General features: G+C 50.2%; 1 protein-coding gene and 1 long non-coding RNA gene across 2 annotated transcripts; both read right to left on the bottom strand.

The window, feature by feature from the left end:
• Positions 1 to 5,392: 5,392 nt before the first annotated feature.
• Positions 5,393 to 18,188, bottom strand: LOC120496187 (hydrocephalus-inducing protein homolog). The gene is made up of 16 exons (XM_039696379.1): positions 17,904 to 18,188; positions 17,257 to 17,454; positions 16,748 to 16,986; positions 16,354 to 16,426; positions 15,544 to 15,748; positions 14,939 to 15,171; positions 14,202 to 14,353; positions 13,077 to 13,269; positions 12,417 to 12,525; positions 11,576 to 11,827; positions 11,091 to 11,233; positions 10,532 to 10,753; positions 9,226 to 9,386; positions 8,000 to 8,097; positions 6,769 to 7,474; positions 5,393 to 5,555 (listed from the first exon to the last, which is right to left on the bottom strand). The coding sequence occupies exons 1-16, from the start codon at positions 18,186 to 18,188 to the stop codon at positions 5,393 to 5,395; spliced, it is 3,432 nt and encodes a 1,143-aa protein (XP_039552313.1).
• A 1,357-nt stretch (positions 18,189 to 19,545) lies between these two features.
• On the bottom strand, positions 19,546 to 20,995 carry LOC120496316. Its single transcript, XR_005626271.1, has 3 exons — positions 20,687 to 20,995; positions 20,332 to 20,530; positions 19,546 to 19,648 (listed from the first exon to the last, which is right to left on the bottom strand). It is a non-coding gene; the product is annotated as an uncharacterized LOC120496316 (long non-coding RNA).
• Positions 20,996 to 21,742: the final 747 nt, after the last annotated feature.

The raw sequence follows: 21,742 nt of genomic DNA, 5'->3' as shown, positions 1-21,742 counted from the left end.
ATTAAAAGTTAGAAACCACTTTAGGCAAGAATTTGGAATTCAGCAAGAGTGTCTTTGTAAAATCACAGTACAAGTGCTGGCATTTGCTTTAGTCTTTGAAGAAATAATTCAAAATGCAGTTTATATCTACAGCCAAAAATAAAAGTTAGGAAGAAGTAACATGAGATGTGAAGTCAGGACAAAGGAAACTGAGGTTTCTAGGGGTATTGGTATTTTGCACTACAAAAAGAGATTTTTTTTTCCCACATAAGAAAAAGATATAGAAACCTTCTGGCTGATATTTTAATAATGAGCTAAGCAATGTCCTTTCATGGCAGGTAATGAGCCAGCATCTCTCTTCAAACATGGAGATGCTGACTAGTATCTGGAATCTCAGCTGGAGAAGGGGGATTGTGTTACTAGATCTGATCCAAATACCAACACTATCTTGTTTGAGCTGCAGCATCAGAATTATTTCTGCTGAATGTCACCCAAGTTTCCCCAGAGACCTTGAAATCAGTGGGACAGTCGAGCATGTGTAGTCCAAAAAGGAATTTCTGCACTAAGAGGCTGGATCTCTAATCACCTTGAAGTCACCCCCATAGGAGGAAGATGGAAGAGGCTTATTCTACTTTCAAATCTTTAATTCAAGCATTTAATTTCTTCAGTTTGGAAAAGTTAAATTTACTGTTGGGTTAATCAAGTTAAAAGAGAAGCTTAATTATAAGCTAGAAAAAGCTGAACAGTGTTCCAGAAAGTCAACATTGTGGGTTATTTCTTTTATTTTAACAAGGTGGTGGTGGCAGGGGTGTTGAACCTTCTCTATTTTGAGAGAGAAGCGTGGTAGGAACATGAAGAAAGGAAGACAAAATGCAGTGCCCTACAAACATACCTAAAGAAAAGAATCTGGTATCAGTTCATGGGAAGCAAGCACATCAAAAAAGAAATCCATGTGAAGCTGTTCAAAAAGGCTTGTGAGCTGCTTTTGAAAGTGTGTGCCCTATCCAAATAAAACATTCCTTCAGGACAGGCAAGAAATCTTTTAAGTGTTCAGTGGTCTGAGGTACTGTGGGCAAAAAGCATCAGGGCCACAGAACACACTTCCTGCAGTCATGCTCCAGCTTCAGGGCTGGGGAGACTGAGGCCTGCAGGAGACTTCAAAAGCTCTACAGAAACCACTGAACAGCACAACCATCAGACAGCTCCCTGGATGAGCAGGCAGATGTGAACCAGAGCACCTCAGCCCTCCTCAGATAAACACAGAGCCAAGTCTTGCTGAGTTTTAGAGGGAGCTGCCAAGAATTCTATCAAAGATTCTCATAGACAGGTACAGTGATCACATCCCCTGCTGCTGGCAAGCAACATCAGAAAGGGAACAACTGAAGTTAAAAGGGAGGAGGTAACCTTAAATCATTAAAGCAAGAGAAAATTGAGGCCTTTAATTGGGAAACTGTGGCACAGACACATCAGTCTCCAAACCAATGACAGCATATTACCCTGTGTGAGGAGCCAATTTACTTGTGGTTTGTCTCAACCCTAGTTGTTCAGAGGCACATGGGGAAAGAAGGGGTCATACGTGTGCCACGTCCAGGAGGCACTGAGGAGAAGATGGAGGAAAGCCTTGTCTCTGGGGACACTTTGCCTGGCAGCCAGTTCATGTGCCACACGGGACAGGCTGTCAGCAGGCACTGTACCCCAGAGACACTCTGCAATCCATGGCAAAAGGTCTCTGCTGAGGGACTGCACTGGGACATTGGACTGGCACAGTGGTCTCCTGCCAGCAGGCAGGCCTTGGGAGGAGACAGGGGCATAAAAATAACTGCAACACAACCCGTGGGGTTTTTTCAAAACTTGCTTTTTGAGTGAGGGCAAGCTTTGGAGACTGCGCTTTTTGCTTTTTGGGGGGCTTTGAGACTTGCATTTTGAGTCGGAGGGCCTTTTATGTCTTATTTCTGCTTTGACTCCAGCCTGCTGAGGCCCTTGCTGGATCTTGCTTGCCCTCACATCTGTCCCATCTCCCTGCATCCCTGACTGATGTCCTGCCTGCTTCACCTCTGTGTCCCTGAGCTACCTGTGTCCCTGAGCCACCTGTGTCCAGCCCTCCCTGCCTCCAAGCCAGGCCTCTGTCTCTCTCCCCCCACAAATTCCTTTCCCATTTCTCTTCTTCTTGCTCTGTCTTTTCTAGCCATCTTTAGTAGAGAAACTATTTTTTTTTTTGTTACCAATAAATGTTTGTCTCAGCTGACTTAATTTCGTTCCTGACCATGTAATTCTAGAAGAGCTGCTCGCAGTTTCCCTCAGTGTAAGGCAACACCCCCCTCATGCAATACTGTAGTGCAAGAGCGGGTTCCTGCCAGGCTCTGATTGCTCTGCTCAAACACCTCAGCCAGCAGCTGGGAACAGAGAGATTCCTCCATCACGAAAAAGCCATTTTGAGAGGGTTAGTCCAGTCTAGTGGCAGTGTAACCCTATCCTGGACACGAGTGCAGGGAGGTCACACAGTGCTCTGCCCCCCAGGGAAGGCTCCTGCGGAGTTTCCTGAGCTGGAAGAGTCTCTGCCTCTCTCTGCAGCAGACAATGCCATCGTGCGGCAGCTCCTGCTTCCTCGGCTGACCCATCCAGGCTAAAAACTGCTGCTTCTATCCCGGAGATAATAAGCAAATTCCTCTCTCCTGCTGAACTGTTTCCATAGCATGAGGACACCCCTTAGCAGGATGCAGGCAGGCCCCATACAGATCTTTCTCCAATTTCCAACTGCAGGATTTAAAGGAAAAGCCATTTCTGGGAAAGGGTTAAACCAAGCCCCTGGGAAGCTCATGACCTGCAGTCTCTTTGGGACTTCTGAGACCCTTTGGGACTCAGCAGAGGCTGAGGGGTTCCAGTGGCAGCAGCTTGAGGTGGGATGTGTGACCAAGACTATGTGCCACAGTAGCAGATGGCCTGGCTCCTCCTCAATCCCGCAGCAGTTTTCAGTTCTCCAGAGTATGCATGACCACATCTCATGTAAAACACACATCTCAGATTAAATACACTGCAGACAAGCAGCTGGAGCAGCCAAGGGGTGCGGAGAGGATTTGTCTTTTCTGTAAAGAAACCCAAGTGCTTACTTCTCTGGCCCATGTAGTAAAGGGTCATCTTCCCTCATCCCCTCAGAGGAACACCAGTGGCTATTTCTTCTTAATATAATAAATAAGCACATGCACACTGGGAAGGTTATGGTGTTCCAGCACCAACACTGAACCAACCAGAACGAAATTCAAACAATCCAAACACCACATAGAACAAACGCCTTACATTTTTTAACCTAACAACCTTTTGGCTTCAGCAAAATGGCACAATTGTCTCTCACAATCCACCCTTCCCTTTTATTAGCCTTTCATTGCTGAAGCCCTTGATTTAATGACCCTGTCTGGTCAGCACAAACTAGCTCCTTCGTGAAGTAGTTATAAATAAGATTAATCAGTCTTTTATTAGGTCGGTGTTAAATTCAATCATTTAAAAGTTCCTGATTTGTCAGTTCACATTGCTGTCCACAGTTCTCCTCCAAGTCAAGTCAAGTAGGATGCAGATACACTTGTGTGCAGTGCCTCCATCAGCAGTTCCATCCGTGCTTGCTCAGATGATGCAAACCTCAGACTGTAACTGCAGCATCAAAGATTACCTTCCTCGGTATCCACACCTGCTTCCTGGGTTCTGTGCACTAGAACAGCACACTGCAGGGATGTAGAGGTGAAGCACAGACGCCATGACACTCCATCCAGCAATTTCCAGAGTCTTAAAACATCATTTGCTATTCCTCTTTTGTCAAGGTCTGGTTTGCCTTACATTCCCACTGCTCAACACCCGAGGGATGGCAGCCCAGAGTGGAGCAAAAGGCTCTCTGGTGGCAAATACAGAGGTCTGTCCAGTTCTGCCCTTGACTGTTCACTATGAAATCGTCTTTTGAAGATTAACTTTTAAGAGTCACTTCCTTGTACCACTGTCCAAGTTTGGGGAGCAGCTTCCACTGGCCCTTTGACTTGAGAGGTTCTTTTTCTGCAGTCCTGGTAACTGTTCCAGTTGTTAAAAGTACCTGACAGGGACCTTCCCATGCTGCTGTTAAGGTATCATCGTTCCAAGATTTTATTAGAACCCCATCTCCTGGTTTTACCTGGTGTATGTGAAAGGCTAGAGGTGATGTTTAGGGTAACAACTCTTTTCTTCTAAGATCCGTGAGAGTGCAATTGCCTGAAATAATTTCTGAGATAGAAGTCATTAGTTTCAGCCATTGGCAAACCCTCCTTCCTTCCCAGATAAGGTAACCCAAATAACATTTCATAGGGAGAAACTCCTGTGACCTTTCTTGGAGCAGTTCTGATCCGTAATAATGCTGATCTGGTTTCAATCATTAATTTGGTAATATGGTTCTTAAGGATAGCATTCATTCTCTCCACACATCCAGAGCTTTGAGGGTGCCACGTGGTATGTAATTTCCAATGTCTAATACAACACATCTAGAATATAAAATTTTTGAAGTAAAGTGTGTTCCCTTATCTGAGTCTATTCTTTCAATTTTCCCATATGGGAATGGTTTGTTCTAATAGTATCTTAGCCACTTTGGAGGCAGTTGCAGTTGAGGTAGGAAAGGCTTCTACCCAGTGGGTGAGGTGATCAACTATTACAAGAAGGTATTTTCATCTCTGTATTCTGGGGAACTCAGTGTAATCTATTTGCATTTTGAAAGGGTCTAAGGGCTAGGCTCTTTCCTCACTAGGGTGTTTTCTCATCACTTTCTTATTTATCTTTTAACAAATTGAGCATCGTCCAGTCTCTATTTGGTTCCTGTATAGACTCCCTCACAGCAATAAGTTCTTCAGAACTGATCACACAGTGCTTGAGCTCTCCAGTGTATTCCTTGGTGTAGCTTAATTAAAATTTCTCTAGCAATTACTTTATTCATAATCTCCCTCCATTCCCTGCCCAGCTGCGACCAGAACTACAGCAAAAGGGAAGTGCCTGCAGCCAAGGGAGGGCTGTGGTTGCGGATCTGGTTCTTTTTGTTGTTGCTGCCACTGTTGTTTTTGTTTGCCTTGTTATACATACTAGTAAAGGACTGCTACTCCTTTCCCATATCTTTGCCTGAGAGCCCGTTAATTTCAGTTATAATAATTTGGAGGGAAGAGGGTCACATTCTCCATTCCAGAGAGGCCCCACAGACACCTGTCTTTCCAACCAAGACAAGCTGACAATTATTATTGCCATTGTTTAATTAACAATTAACTAACAGTTAGTTAGTTAACTTAGGTAACAGAAGTGTTCACTGGAGCTTGGAAGGGTAGCTGCAGAGGTGTCTGGTGAAGGGTGGGAGACCATCAGCAGCAGAAGGCACGATGTTGCTGTCTCCTTCCAGATGCTCCAGCTGGCACCAGTGCTGTCACTCAGGTGCTGGTTTCCAGTGCACCTTCTTCTTGGGTCTCGGGCCATCCTCTCTCCGCCGTAACGCAGAGCGTTTCGGTTTACCAAAACTCTTCTTCTCCCGGGCTCTGCCTTTCAAAATCACCCGCACTTTCTTCTGAGTTGGCCTCAGGTTAGGAATCCTAGGAAGAAGGGGACTGGTATTAGCCAGAGGAACATTTCCAGCCAGCTGCTTTTCTGTCTCCTTGCAGAGCACACAGTGTTGCATCCTCTCTCTGTGCAAGCAGCGAGCAGCAGATTAAACAACTGCACTTGCTGCATGGAGGCTGCAGAGGTGCAAGGGCAGGAATGTGATCAGTTAAGTGCCTGGGAACCAACTACAGCACACAGGGTTCCATGTAGAGAAGCAGGCCTTGCTTGTCCCAAAAGCAAGCAGAGCTAGGGACAGGCTGGTTCCCAGATCTCTCGTTTCAGATTTGCAACCCTCCAGGAGCTTGATGTTTCACACAGTGTCTTTCCCCAGTGTCTCCCTACCAAGGCCAGATGATGATCCTTCTGTGCTCCTGTGGGTGTTTCTGCTGCCTCTCTGGGGCTGCCTGACTCCAGGCCCACCTCCCCATCCCAGTCAGAGGGACTGAAGGGAGGGTGTTAGGGGCTGAACCAGGCTGTGCTTGGTGATGCCCAGCAACAGGACAAGAGGCAATGGGCGGAACCTGAACAGGGAATTCCACCTGAACTGAGGAAGAACATCTTTCCTGTATAGGTGACAGCTTGCCCAGAGAGGGTGTGGAGTGTCCCTCACTGGAATTATTCCAGAGCTCTCTGGACACAACCCTGTGCTCTGGGATGACCCCACCTGAGCAGGGAAGTGGGACCAGATGACCTACTGTGGTCCCTTCCACCCTGCCCCACCCTGTGATTCAGTGATACCCATCGGTAGCATGAGCTGGCGGAGACGCTTCCCACCTGCACAGCATGGTGGTCTCAAACTTCCCCGCGCACTTCGGGGCGAACCGCACGTGGAAGGTCTGCTTCTGGCCAGGAGCAAGGGTGCCACGGTAGGGGTCGATGGAGAACAGTGCCAGGTCATCAGTGAAATCTGGGAAGATTTCCATGGAGGAAGTGACGTGCTTCAGAGAGAGGTGCTTTTCCTTTGAGCGGCGTCGCTTCTTGGAAGGGACTGGCTTCTTGGGCTGCTGCTGCTGCTCAGGCTGCTGCTCGGGCTGCTCAGGCTGCTCAGAGGGCTGCTGCTCGGGCTGCTGCTCAGGCTGCTGCTCGGGCTGCTCAGGCTGCTCAGAGGGCTGCTGCTCGGGCTGCTGCTCAGGCTGCTGCTCGGGCTGCTCAGGCTGCTCAGAGGGCTGCTGCTCGGGCTGCTGCTCAGGCTGCTGCTCGGGCTGCTCAGGCTGCTCAGAGGGCTGCTGCTCGGGCTGTTGGGATTGCGGCTGCTGATGCTGCTGGGGGTGCTGCTGCTCAGAGAGGTGCCGTTCCTTGGAGTGGCTCTGCTTCTTGGAACCCTTCTTCTGCTTGGAATCCAGCTGCTCCTCCTCAGAAGACTGCTGCTTCTGCTGCTCAGAGGGCTGCTGCAGCTGTTGGTGAGAGAGGTGCTGTTCCTTGGCGTGGCTCTGCTTCTTGGAACCCTTCTTCTGCTTGGAATCCAGCTGCTCCTCCTCAGAAGACTGCTGCTTCTGCAGCTCAGAGGGCTGCTGCTGCTCAGAGACGTGCTGTTCCTTGGAGTGGCTCTGCTTCTTGGAACCCTTCTTCTGCTTGGAATCCAGTTGCTCCTCCTCAGAAGACTGCTGCTGCTTGGAACCCTGCTGCTGCTGCTGCTCGGAATCCTGCTGCTGCTGCTTCTTGGAACCCTTCTTCCGCTTCTTGGAACCGTCCTGATCCTCAGAACCCTCCTGCACTTTAGAACCCATCAGCTCCTTGGGATCCACCCCTATCAGCCGGCACCACCACCGCATAAACAGCTCATTCTTGTCAGGCCGCCGCTCCTGCGGCTGCACTTTAGGACGCATCCTGGAAAGACGGGCCAGGTACCGCCAGTAACGACGCAGCAGCTTTCTGCGATTCTTCACAGTTTCATAGGAGAGGAACCGACCTGCAGGGAGCAAGAGGACACCTATGTTCCCAGCAACTCTGCCTCCTGCTCCACCTGTAGGTGGAAGGGGGGAGCTGGGATGCACTTGGATCATCTCTGGCCAAGTACTTTATTCTAGCAGGAAACAGAGTGTCTGGGAGCAGGTGTCTGCAGCACGCATTCCTGTGCCAAAGCAGGAGAGCTGCATTTAGACAGTGACTTTGCATTTGCCCTGGAGTGGGAACTGCACACAGACAGTGGCTGCAAGGCAGCTCACTCATTACACGACTATTTTTCCCAGTCTCAGACTTCTCAAAGAGATGACCTGATGTCCCCCTTCCCAGTCCTGACCCAGCACGTGGCCGTCCCCAGAGCCTGGCTCAGTCCTCTGCAGAGCACAAGTGGCAGAGCAAGAACAGAAAAGGCTGAAAAGCAGAGAGGGACAAGGAGAAAACTCTCCAGCTGAAGCTGGGAAGATGTTGATGAAAGTGGACGTGTGGACAAGGATGAAAAAGCAGTTCATGTTTTGGGGTGAAATGCCCTTACGCATCAGAGTGATTGAGTATGGCTTCTTCACTGGTTTATCTGCAGGTTCCTCCCAGTAATATTCCAGGGTTGTATTCCCTGTGTTGTGCATGCTGAAACTGAAAAGCAAGAAGGAGGAATTTAAAAAAAAAAGTCCAATAAATATAAAGCAAATAGTACAGCAACATTGTCTGATGGACTCCTGGTACCACTTTCTTCTGAGGAGCAGCTTCTTCCCCAGGCAACCCTGCCATGCTCAGACTGCTGTGCTGGGTGGCCCAAAAACATTCAGACTTGGAAATACTGTTAAGAGGAAAGGGCCAACATGGTGCCCAGGACACTGAAGCTAAGGGGCTTACTCTGGACTTTAGGTCTTGGTTTCACTGCAAACTTATTCTTGAGCAGATGAGGAAAGGTGACATGCAGTGAAAGCAAACCCATGGCTGCTCTCAGCAGAAAGGTCTGGCAGCATTGAACCTCTCCTGACCACCCCACCTGCTTGGCTTTGTGTGCATGTAAATGGGGCTGTGCTGGTTTGGGCTGGGGCAGAGTTCTGGGAAGCAGGCACTGGGCCAGCCCTGGGCAAAGGCAGGCCTCCAGCACTCACGTGGCTGTCCTTGTGTGGAAGGGCAATGTATCCTTGAACTGAACCACCACCGTGTTCAGCTTCAACTCTGTGTAGCCAACAACAGCACTGAGGTACACCTCGACCTCCTGGCTGCTCTCCTCCACCACAGTGTGGACCGGTTCCGGGTCTATCTTGACCACCTGCAAACAGAGGAGGGAGGAATCACTGAGCAGAGCCCAGAAGGTCAGGCTGAGAAGGGGATCTTCTGGCCTCCAAGATCAGCCTCATACAGGGACTAGAAAGCACCATCCTCTTTTACTTCTCTGGAAAGATGACACAATTGGGACTGTTCTGCTACAGCAGATTCTTCTACCCACCGATCAAAGCAGCCACTACCACAGCTGTTAATATCCCCAGGGAGACTATAGCTGTGTTCCAGTCCCTGTACTTCAGTCTTGTAGAGGGACTGACTCTTTCCTGGTCCCCTATAAATCCAGCAGGTCTCAAAATTTGGTTTAAGTTCCCCTGCTGGAGCTCTGTGGATGAAGAACCCCAAGAGTGAAGAGTTCTAGAAAGCACCTTTTTCTTCTTGTCTTAGGAGAAAGTGCTCTCCAGATGTCTTGTGTGGACCAACAGCCACACTGCTGGGAGCTGGGAAAGGCAGGCCTCCAGCACTCACGTGGCTGTCCTTGTGTGGAAGGGCAATGTATCCTTGAACTGAACCACCACCGTGTTCAGCTTCAACTCTGTGTAGCCAACAACAGCACTGAGGTACACCTCGACCTCCTGGCTGCTCTCCTCCACCACAGTGTGGACCGGTTCCGGGTCTATCTTGACCACCTGCAAACAGAGGAGGGAGGAATCACTGAGCAGAGCCCAGAAGGTCAGGCTGAGAAGGGGATCTTCTGGCCTCCAAGATCAGCCTCATACAGGGACTAGAAAGCACCATCCTCTTTTACTTCTCTGGAAAGATGACACAATTGGGACTGTTCTGCTACAGCAGATTCTTCTACCCACCGATCAAAGCAGCCACTACCACAGCTGTTAATATCCCCAGGGAGACTATAGCTGTGTTCCAGTCCCTGTACTTCAGTCTTGTAGAGGGACTGACTCTTTCCTGGTCCCCTATAAATCCAGCAGGTCTCAAAATTTGGTTTAAGTTCCCCTGCTGGAGCTCTGTGGATGAAGAACCCCAAGAGTGAAGAGTTCTAGAAAGCACCTTTTTCTTCTTGTCTTAGGAGAAAGTGCTCTCCAGATGTCTTGTGTGGACCAACAGCCACACTGCTGGGAGCTGGGGATGGGCATTTTGGGATGTGAAACATCTTACTAAGAAAGTCTTCAACTGCAGATGTTCTGATAGAAAAGAGAATGATTTAAAAGCCTTTAAATGGTCCAGAAACTCAGAAAAAAACTTCACCCAAGATGAGTGTGCGTGGCAATAATGACAATAAAGACAAGAGTCTCTGGAGATGATCCTTCTCTGGACTCCTCCATACTGACATACAGTGCCATATCCTACACCAGAGACCACAACCAAATTCTCTGGGATCCATGCAGATAAAACTTGGGAGTTCACCAGCACATGCAGGAGAAGTGGATTTCTCTCCGCTTCAAGAAAAGAGACAGAGTGCAGCAGACTTAACTCCTTGTTGGTGAAAAGGCATCAAATGAGATGAAGAGATTTCTAACACCATAAAATGGGATAAAATCATAAAACATTGTCTCCCATTCAACACAGGCTGTAAGACTTGTGCTTGTGGCACAGACTGATGGTTTGTGTGTGGCCAAAGGTCTCTTGTCAAAAGGCTTCCCCTCTTGTGTGAGTGTGTCTGGTCACTGTGCATCCACCTGGAATGCACTGCTGGTGAACCTCACGGCTGTCCAACGTCAGAGGAAGCAGGAGCTGCTCAGCCAGCAGTGATGGTGTTATGGTGGTTCTTTTTGTAAAAGCTGGGTTGGCTTTTTTTTACCATTTTTCTTCTTACCCTCTCTATTTTAGGGGATTTGTCTGCTGAGTCTTTGCTGGGGGTACTCCTCCATGATATAATGATCTTTTGGTCATCCCAGTCAGGAACCTTCCTTGGTGGCAGCTCAAAGTTGATCTTGGTCACCTTACATTTCACAAGGTGCCTCCTGAAGGTGGCTGGGACATCTGATTTCAAGGTCACCGTGATCTCCTTGGCACGGCGAGGACGGAGGTGTCCCACCTAGGGAGAATCAGGGAGTCAAGACCAAACTGAAAGCAGTGCCAAGGGTAGGACTGACAGCAAAAGGGACTGATGTGAGCAGCAGTGCCAGGAATCTGCACCCCAGAGTGGATTTGTGTGAAGTTTGATAGACAAAAGTATGAACAGAAGGCGCCACCTCCCACCACATGAAGCCTTTTCTTCAAGGTTGGCAGCCTTGGCCCATCCAAGCCAGGGACTGCATCTCCTACATGGCACTGGAATGGGCTCTCAGTGGTATGTGAGGACTCCTGCCAGCTCCTGGGAACACCAGGGCAGGGCTTGAGCGATGGGGAAAGGCAGAGCAGTCCACGCTCACCTTGGGGGAGAACCGGAATGGGCCGTCTGCCTCCCACTCAAAGCGCATGAACTGGTGACGGGTGAGGTTGCTCATGGTGAAGGTCCTGCGGCAGGGCTTCCCGACAGGACAGTCCCCAAACTGCATGTGGTTCACTCTGACAGCTGTTAAGGAGGAGAGCAAGGGATCTCAGCATGCAGGGAGCTCCACCCGCCCCCTCACGTGCACAGACACCTGCACGTTCAATGCTTCCTTGCTCCAAGCCTTCCTCCGTCTGGAGGGAGCTCCCCTGGCAGTTCCCCATCCCACCACTTCCAGGGAAACACCCTGACACATCCCTAAGCCAGCGATGTGCAGCACAGCACACACTGCTCTGCTTGCATGGCTGCCACCCCCACAGGCCACCAAGGCCCGTGGGTGACAGCCCAGGCCTGGCTGGAGAGAGGACACACGTGATTGGACATTTTCCTCTTCCTTGTCCACCTTGGCAGCCTCTCCTCTCTTACCATCAATGATGTCTTTGTTCAGACTGCTCTTAGCATTCCTCTCCTGGGTGTCTTCCTCTAGTCCAACGAGGGTGAATTTGTCCTTGTGGCCTTCACCCACCAGCTCTACTAGGATCTTGTTAGAGTAGATGTTCCCCACCAACAGACGAATCTTCCCTTCCAGACGTTGAGCCAGGGTGGGTTTGAAAATGACATCAAACTCTGTCGATTGCCCACAACGCAGAAGGAAGAAAGGCTTCGTGGGCTTTCTCTCTGCACAACAGTGGAAATCAGAGTTAAGTGATACAGCTGTAGAGAGGAAATATTTCCAGAGGATATATGAGGAATAAGAGGTTGAAACCAGCTGCCTTCTAAGCACAGGTTCTACCCCCAGTGGTTCCAGACCCTCTTGCTATGTTCACAAGACTGCCACCTCCAGACACAGCACCACTTAAGCAGCTTAACCTCAGGCTGATGTCCAGCCCTCATTCCATCTGCTTCCAGCCAGCTCCAGCCATATGCAAAGCTAAGCCAGAGTGCTTTTGGCTTCTGCTGGCTGGCTGTGGGCTCAAGGGCTGTGTCTGTTCAGGTTGGTACCTTCCTACATGCAGCAAATACCTCAGAGGGTCCACTGAGGTAGTGATAGTCCCCCACAAGTCAACCCACCATGTCTAGAAGAACAGAAGAACTGCCTACAACTTGCTAGGAGGAAACCCTGCAAAAAGGCCCAGGAAAAGCTTGGGGCACAGAGAGCCCAAGGAACAAAACTGTACCTAACATCTGGCTGTGGCTCAGAGAAGCCAAGAGCAGAGCACACATTTTCCCTCTGTGCATGATCATACTTCATGGTTAATGAATTTACCGTTTCCAGTGGAGTCCTCTTCCACATCTTCAGTGTGGAATACCTTGAGTGTGGAGTTCCTGCCTTTCAAGAAGAACGCTCCGTACTCGTGTTCCAGGCGTAACATAAACTGAGAAAGGGGAACCCAGAGCACAATGATGCTGGTGTGAGTACAGGATGGCACAGGGACTGACACCACAGTGCTGCTGGTCCCACACGGCCACCCAGCGCCTCTCCCACTACTAACAGCACTTAGCACAAAAGTCAAATCAGCTGAGAAAAAAGGGTGTTCAAAGGCATCTGGATAGAACTGACATAGAACCAAGCAGGACAGAAAGTGATGAGCAGAATGTAATTAAACCACATCTAAGTCTACTTAAAATGTAGTAAACTGGGATCAAATACAATCTAATGGAACTGGGAAATCACACATGTCTATGAGAACAAAAGGTGACCTGAGATATATATATATATAGTCACCTTTCTTGTGTTCAACTTAAAGAAGACAGACTGGACAGAAAATTTCCAAGAACTCCCTTCTTGGAGAACAGATGTCAGTCACTTGCTTAAAAAGAATTTCTGACACCTCTTTCCAGGTCTGCCATGTTTTTTGGGACCCTTGCCCTGTGCCACAAGCACTTGTTCCCAAAGCAGACCACTCCTCGAGCAGGTCCTCCTCACCTTGAGAGGAGTGATGCCGTCGTTACGGACGACCAGGGGCAGCACCTCGGAGCGCCCCACCCGGAGCCTCTGGAAGCGCAGCACGGCCGTTCCCCGCTTGCTGCGGGCGCTTGGGCACACGACCGTCAGCTGCGGCTCGTGCGCCTGCCCGCTGATGGTGAAGGTCAGCGTTTGGGGCTTCATTTTCACAGAGCTGCAGGAGAGGCACAGAAACAATTTCAGCTGGCACTAACCCATTTCTCACCGGGTGAGCAAAGCACTGAGGGCCACCCACAGTGTTTTCCCTGCCTGGTGCTCCTGCACCCCACAACACAGCCCCCCACCAGCCTCTTCCCAGTCCACTCAGGGCCATTCACAAGAGGAACCTGCTCCAAAGAGCCAGAGACTTCCACAATAACAGTTAAAAATAATTTTACTTGAATCACACAGTATAGCAGGTAAATAATGAGGCACCAGATGAGGTATGGCAAATCCCCTGGCTGCAGTGAGATGAGACTCATGCAACAAGCAAACGCATAGCATGAAAGCAGTACAAAAGCAAGAAGGCAAAAACACATCATCATCACCATCAGTAAAGATCATTTCCAAGAACAGTAAAAAAAGCAATTGCTTATTAGCCATTAGACTTCTCTCATTCCAATTCAGCCACTAAAGAGTTGAGGAAGGGCAGGTCAAAGCCCCAGCACACAGGTCCCAGGGCAGAGGAACCAGGCTCCTCTTTCACATCAGCTCCAATCACTCACATAAAACAGCTTAACAAATGTCAGGGAGTTCCAGAGGATCACCTAATTTTACAGAAACAAAGAGGAAATTGTGACTGCTGACTTGCTGGTACAGAAACTGGTTCATCCAAGCCTTTGTCCTTGGAAACCCTCAGCTCAGCTGTAGCACATCTCAGTAACTTCCAGTTGGCTAGCTAATATTTGCCTGTAGTTCCTCATGCAGGCTAAACCATCAGCCTCATTTTTCTGCCCTATCTCAGAGTTACTGCCTCTCAAGATCATCTCATGCCAAGTACTCTGCCTAAGGCTACTGAAAGCATTAGAGCTAACAAGAGGGCTGTGCCTTCCCAGGGGAGAGGCAGCTATCAGTGAGGCCTCCCCAGTATTTCACAGGGTCAGTTACCCTTTTGGGATGACAAGGGAAGCCTTGAAGGTGCAGTTGTAATTCTGCTCATCTGGTGGGGTGAAGGTCACTGTAGCAACAGCACAGGATGAGCCAGGAACGGACATCTTGACTGGATCCAACTTGAAAATGTTTTTGATAGGGATTTGTTCCTTGGGAGAACCCAGAGAGCAGTGTTAGGAGAAAACACCTTTCAAGATGACACAGCTTTATCATAAATGCATTACTGAGAACAGCCCCAGACAGTGTGTCTTCCTTCCTGCTTCCCTGGGCAGGATCCCATCCTCCCAGGGAATGCTCACCTTGTGCTAAAGCATTGGGTGTTTTGAATGCTGGAAGCTGCCCCAGCCTATATGGGAGGTGGGCACTGCATGGAAGACCCTGAAAATAACCTAGAACTGGCCTTCAAAGAGGAGGAAAAGCCAGGGAGCCTGACGAAATGCTCTGCTTTGAGCCCTGGCATGTCAGTTTATAACAGCCCCTCTCTGCATGTGCTTCCAAGAGAGGTTCAGAAGGACTCACTTCTCCCATCAAAGACACACAGGTGTGAGCCAAAACCTGGCCCAAGACATGCAGAATTCCACACAACTGTTCCCTGGCTCTGCTGCTTTTCCCAGCAGTTTGACCTGCACTGACCTAGACTAGTCTGGGCCACAGGCAGCAATGCATCTGGAGAACAAAACAGGCTCTCACATGGCCCTCAGAGGGCAGCCACCACCTTGGCCTCCTGTTCTTACCTTTCCAGGCAGGGGTTTGATGGAGAGGACCACGTCACATGGCAGACTGCTTGCACTGTAGATACTGAAATGAGCTTCAGCCTCTTGCCCAACCAGAACCTTGTTGAAGATGAATTTGTTCTCATCTCTGATGAACAGGCCCAGGCCTTTCACCGACTGCAGCTTGCGGCTGAGGTCGGTGCTGCTGCAGATCGGGTACTCCTCGAAGATTAACATGACATCCTCAGCAAATCCTGTGGACACACCAGAGGGGTGAGCATGGAGAAGCCTCCCTGATGAGTTTATCTGAACCCTGCTGGCCTCTCAGAAGGCTTGATAAGCCCTTTCTGCCCAGGTGACTGCTAAACCCAGCCTTGGGTGGGGGAGCTGGCTGGGAGGATGGAGCCCAGTCAGCCTCAGTCTTAGAGAGCATTGCTTTCCTTTTATCCTTCCATGCATCCCTCTCAGCCTGGGGGGGATGAGTCCACTGGTGGACTTGAAGAGGGCTGGAACCTCTGAGGATTTTAAGGTGGGACATCAGGGCGAGTGTGCCTCTCTATCCAAGCAGCAAGTTTAGGTGCTGATCAGCAGCAAGTGTGACCAAGGGCACTGTGGGCAGTATGTACCTGGGAGGCAGGACTCGGCAGTCAGGGTGAAGGGAATGCCGAGGGGATTGTCCCTGGGGTCTCTGCCCGGGATGTCAATGTAGAGCTGCTCCTCACATGTCCCCTCCTGCCCTGCGAGGCATTCCACTGTGATCTTCTGCTGGCCCCACGGACTGATGGAGCCGGAGCAGGGGGACACCGTGAACATGCCAAGACTGAGGTGACTCTGCAGAAAAAGGTCCAGGAGAGGCTGACGGCTAACAGCTGTGCCTTGAGCACCCCAGCAAAGAGTATGTCCTGCCTGGCCCAAGCACCCAGTCCCAGAGCAAGGAAGGATGACTTCATGGCCCAAAAGCAGCCCCAGACTGAGAGCAGCAAGACAAGAGGAGCTGCAAATCTGTCCCAAGGGGCAGAGAGAAAGGAATTTGAGAGTAAAGAATGAAGGTGGTAGCTGTGATCCTTCAATCTCCGTAGGTAACAGAGGAGAGCAGAAATAGCTGTGAGAAATCACAGGAGAGAGATAGGGGACTGCAAAGAAGAAAAAGCAGTGTTGTCTGAGCTCTGTGGACTGGGAGTTCAGTGGGCATGCTTTTGCTTCTGAGGTGTTCACAGACCTATGCTGGCTAGCAACTACCAAACACAGGACCTGCTCCCCTCTGTTGACCCCACAGCTCCAGGTCAGAGCCAGAGTACAGGACTGTCAGTGGGACTGAGCAGATACTGGTCTTGCAGACCACATCCCACCTTGTGACGATGAGCCCCCAGCCTGGGCACAGCAGCATCTTCTCACATCCCCTGCAGCAGCATTGCTGGGGAGCAGGAGTCACCCACCTGTGTCAAGGAGCTTGGTTTCCTTGCTGTTGATTGCTTTGTAGCCAGTGGAGCAGATTCCCCTTGCTTTGAACTGAGAGGAGAAAGCAGAGGTATCTGTCATGCTGAGCTCCCCTGCCTTTCTCCGAGGCCAAAGCTGGCCTTCCTCCTCTGAGAGGAAAGCCTTTCTGCTCCTGATGGCTCCCAGAGAGCAGCCAGCAGCTCCCATTGCTGGACTGAGCAGTTCTATCACCAGCTTCATACTACACATGCAGATACCGAGGCCTTTTTCAGCCCCCTCTCCCCAAGCCAGGGATGCAAATGGATGATAGTCCAGGTCTCCTGGCTGCCTGCCACATACCAGCCGTGGGGTGGTGCCTCCTCAGACAGGAAGGGTGGTCAGGGCTTCTCATACCTCTTGCTTTCTGATGTAGATGTCTCCTCGGGTACTTGGCGGATGTAGAATTTGAAGTTGAGCATGCCTTTGTTCTCCAGCACAACAGTCTGGGTCTTCTTGGTGCCCTTGATCATGGCTCCAAAGTTGATGGGTGAGGCAGGCTCAATGCTGTACTTGCTGTACACAGCTTTTGCTGACACATTCACTGGGATGATGGCGACAGCCTGGCCTCCTTCACCTGAGCTGGCATCTATCACCTGTGTCCACAGAAAAGGTGGTAAACAATAAAGAGGCCAGCCTCTACCCCAGTCCCCAGCCTCCTCCAGTTTACCCCTCCCTGTTTAAGCCCCTCCTCCAGAGTCAGATTCTCAGCTCCACTTAGGAAGCCTCCCAAATGGTATTGAAAGACTTTGTTTGTGTATGTTGGAGAGAGGATTCTCCAGTAAAGCCCTTGTTCCATGAGACACTTATCCTGTTTACGCTCCCAAAACACCGCGTGATAACTCAGCCTGGCCCAGGCAGCTCACCTGGCAGTACAGGATGGGCTTGTTCTTGAGGAGCATCTCACTTGTGGGGTGGAAGAGGATCTCAACATTCACACCAGGCTGGGAGGCAATCAGGACGCCTGACTGAGGTGCAACAGTGAAGTGGGATGCCACATCTCGTGTCCTGGGACCTGCACCCTTCAGGGTGAAACTGGGGGGAAAGGGAAGGAATGGAGATCTCTGCAGTTAAACGTACAGGTGCCACCAGCACAGCCAGGACTTTGCACAAGACCACCAAAAAAAAAGGGAGAATCCAGCTCTGCTCAGGGAGTCCTGGATCTTGACAGAGAGTGCAGACAATCACAAGGTTACTGCAAGAAACCTTGACATTGAAATTTTTCATTCACTTCTTTACAGAGTCTCAGAAAAATAAAGAAAGTGAACATCAAAGAAAGGCAATGAATCTCAGCATTTCAGTGGCTGAAATTTCTGGGGCTCTGCTTTGGGCTCTTGCTGAGCTGTGAAGAACTGCTGGTTTGTGGCTGGATTCTCTGGTAGAATAATTAAGATTAGAGAGCCCAGGTTTTGTATTTCCCATGAGGTAGCCAGCATGGAAACAGGTTCTAGCCATTGACAAAGAATACAAAAGAATCCCAGACAAAGGCCTGGGAACCTGAGGAAATGCTCACTGCCGAGTTGCTGTCCGAGTTTTTCTCTGCTCCCCCGGGCTGGGGAGGAGGCTGCACCGGCCGAGCTGTGGCACAGCAGCTGGCAGCCGGGCGGCACTGCCCGGATGCGCCGGGGGCGTCCGGGGCGCGCCTCAGCAGGAGGCAGCAGCCATCAGCAGGAAGGCGAAGTAGAAAAGAGGGACTGGACTCGGGGGCAAAGTCCAGAGTTTTAATGTCTCCAGGGGAAGCCAGCCGGGTCGGGACCACGAGGTGGGGGCACAGCCGATTATAAAGGGGACGGAACATACAACATTTCAACCAATGAGGGAGAACTTGGGAGGGAACAAACTCGTGACAAACATGCCGGCTAGCCAATAGGGAATGTGACAGGGAGGGACCCTTGTTCCCGATCCAATCACCCACCGAGGACGGGAGAACTTTCTGGAAAGAGGGAAGGGGACAGTGTGTGATGGGCAGGAACTCAGGGAGGGATTGACAGAGGGTAACCAGGGGAACAGGGGTGGAGACAAAAAACTGACACTCTCAACATTGTACTATTTCTCAGTCTGCCTTCCAGTGTCATCTATGAGCCTGGGCACGAGGCTGGAAGGTTTCAGTGGGCCTTTTGAGTTCTCCTGCACACAGGGACAGAAAACCTTTTCCTTTTCTGTTTGTGGAAGCAAACTGCCCCGTGCTCCCATCAACCAGAGCTCTGGTTCTGAGCACTGGCATTGTGAGAGATGATGAATGCCTGGTGTCTGCACAGTGCAAAAACCCCTTCTCATCTTGGAGTAAACCCCAGGATAATCCCAACCTCTGCTTTCTTTCAAAACAGCTTGACTAATATTTGTATTTCAAGGAAGGGGATCATGTTCCCTTCTTGGTTACTCCTATGGCCCGTCTAAGGCCCAGAGCCAGCAGTGCACAGTGGCAGTTACATCCCGCTGCAGCTGACAGCAGCATGATGTGACCAAGAGCTTGTGTAGGAATATTGTGGAGAGTGGGAGCTGATCAGCTGAGCACTGAGAGCTTCCAGCGCTGTGTTGAGCTGGGTTTGGAGTGTTTCCTTGGCTCCTTGTGTTAGCTGCTGCAGAACACAACAGGCCACAAGCTACATGGAGGTCTTGGTGCAAAACCCTTTCCAGCAAGTTTCCTTTCTTGAAAGTGCTTTCCAGCTACTTGTCTTCCCTTTCTCTTCTCACTCAAAATATCTGCAGGCTTAGTAGCTAAGGAGCTCAGTTTCCATTTCCTCATTTCCAAGCACAAATCCAATTACTTTATATGCTGTGCTGAGCCTGTGGGGGCTGCCAACTGCCTGTTCACATCACTGTTGTTTCAAAGCCCCCCAATCCAATCTGCATGTGAAGCTGCACGCTTCAAAGTTCAGAGGGGAGAGACTTAAGGCTAAGTCAGTTCCCTGACAATGCTATATTTCATGCAGGTTGCAGGGTACGTGCTTTATGTATCCATGCCATCCTTGTATTCCATCTCATCACATTGCATCGCATCCCATTGCATCCCATCCCATGCCATCCTTGTATTCCATGCCATGCCATGCCATGCCATGCCATGCCATGCCATGCCATGCCATCCCATCCCATCGGCTGCCCACCTCCCAAGGCAATGCAGTGCACCTGGACTGCTTTGTTTGGGAGCATCCACTGACCTTCAGGCATGTCGATGCTCAGAGAGACATCATAGACCTCTGCAGAGACTTTGATGTTTTCAGCCTGGACAATCCCCAGGATGTTTTCTGTATCTGAAACCTGAGGCAGCAAGGAACAAACACTGTTCAGATTATTCTTTTGGTAGACAGCCTGAAAGTCCTTGTCTCTGCTGGCTGCTTCCTCTATGGCCTCCCTGGCTTCACAAGCATGGACTCCCAAGGTTTGCTAACCTGTTCCTCTCATGGGCTGCCCCAGTGGGATTCTGCTGCAGTAAACAACCCTATCAGCCCAATTCTGCACTCCTACAGCAGGGAATGTTGCTGCTAAAGCACCCTTGAGAGGCACAGGGGTGTAAGAACAACCACAGGAAGTGCGAGGTGCCTCAGAGCAGGTGGCATTGACAACCATCTCCAGTCACCCAGTGCCCTGTCTGAAACACAGCCCCTAAACCAGGGGGAACAAAATCCCAGGGGGAGAGTTTGTTGCACTATGCAAGAGCTTCAGACAAAGGCCAGGAGGAATGTAGAGATCACGCTGCAGTCTGAACAACCTTCAACTATTTACAGGGACAAGGTGGTTGTGGTACAGGCTCAGGATGCAGTGTCTGGTTATCTGGGGGGATGTGGATGCACTGCATGTTCTGGCAAACTCTGTGTGGAGGCAGAAGTTGGGGTCACAGCACCCTTGTGTCTGTCAGGTGCAGCTCTTCCTGACTCTGTCTCTAGGAGCACACAGCTGCTCACTGTGCCCTGCTCTGCCAGGCAGGGCACAGGCCCTCTCACCTCTAGTCGGAGGGTCTTCTCAATGCTGCCAATCTGCCCAGCCTTGAATTGCAGTGTCACTTCAAACTCTGAGTGGGGATCAATGGTGCCATTATTTTGTGACAAGGAGAAGTCCTCAACAAGGTCATCCAGCCCATTGAGCTGCCAGGCCATGGGCAGCAGGGTGTTGTTTCTCAGGACCAAGGTCCTGCTGTCAGTCCTGCAGAGACAGGAAGGCACTTGGCATCAGCTGCTGGATGGTCACACCAGCCTCGCCACTGAATGCAACTTGGAGCAGCTCCATCCATGCCCTGGAAACCAGAGCCAAACATTTTCTCTTTGTCACATGTCTTGGAGTGCTTTTGGGATGACTGACCTGTGCAGAAGCAGCTTGTCAAAATACAGCTGCCGGGGGCTGACTTCCAGCTTCACGTGCACCCCATGGCAGCACAGGCTGAAGACCACTGGGTCTGGGTTCTTCCCAATACAGCAGATGAGCTTGTCTTCCAGGAAGCCAGGGGAAGTGGGGTATGCCCAAATGGTCAGCTTCTGGACACGGCCCCACAGGAAGAAATCAAAAGAGCTCTGTGTGTGAGCAGGAGGAGCAGCCCCTGGGCGCTTCTACAGCGCCTGCTCTACCTGTCCTTCTCCTACCTGCTTCTCCTTTGGTTTCAGTGTCATGCTGGGAGGGTCCAAAATGAATGTCTTCCCATCATTCTTAAAGGAGAACTTGACCTTTACGTCCATGGGGGAGTTGTTGAGGATGGTGATATTCTCTGAGTTGTTGGGACAGTTCTGGGCCTTGTACCTGTCCACAAAAGGGGAAGAGGCTGCAGAGGAGATTGTTGCCTTTGTTACACACCGAGGAGAGCACTGTGTGCACCCAAGGAAGCGGTGCTGGGAGACTCTGCTCTAACAAACAAGTGAGGGAAATGGATCCCAGACAGGGGCATGGGCGTGTGCTCATCCTTGCCTTACTCTGATGCCTTCCCCTGGACTTGGTGCCTCCAGCCCAGAAGCCTGATGATGCTCAGGCCACTTCAAGAGTTTTTATTACAACATAAATTCAAAGGTGCCTAGAAAAATAACAGTACACCAGGCACATGGGTTCTTTCCCCTTCTTGGGGTGTCTTCCTTGCAGGGTATAAAGAAAGGCTTTCGGAAAAAGAGTTTAGCTAATCTCTTTCATAAAAGTCATGAAACTTCTTTGGATTTCATGGGTTAGCTCAAAGTCTGAGAAAGAAATATAAAGCATCAATTTCAAAGAGGAATGTAAAAAGATAACAAATGACCTTTCTTTAAGGTGTGGAAATGACTTTAGAGTGAAAGGGTTAAACAGGCAAACATAAATCCCAGACCATCCATCAACCTGGCTAAAGATTGTCTATTTTTTAAAGTATTTCAATTTCATTTCCTTGGGGTGTCAAAATAG

The sequence above is a fragment of the Passer montanus genome, unplaced genomic scaffold (assembly GCF_014805655.1).
Source record: "Passer montanus isolate IOZ18808 unplaced genomic scaffold, ASM1480565v1 scaffold113, whole genome shotgun sequence".
NCBI lineage: Eukaryota > Metazoa > Chordata > Aves > Passeriformes > Passeridae > Passer > Passer montanus.
This window is presented reverse-complemented; position numbering and strand designations above follow the sequence as displayed.

Bases quoted from the DNA above. Each gene is read 5' to 3' on its own strand.
- LOC120496187 (XM_039696379.1), bottom strand. From the start codon at position 18,188: ATGTTCCGTCCCCTTTATAATCGGCTGTGCCCCCACCTCGTGGTCCCG. The intron at 11,828-12,416 runs GTAAATTCATTA...ACTGTTGTGCAG, and splicing joins AGAGGACTCCACTGGAAACG to AGAGAAAGCCCACGAAGCCT. The intron at 9,387-10,531 runs GTAAGAAGAAAA...CTCTGTTTGCAG, and splicing joins AATCCCCTAAAATAGAGAGG to GTGGTCAAGATAGACCCGGA.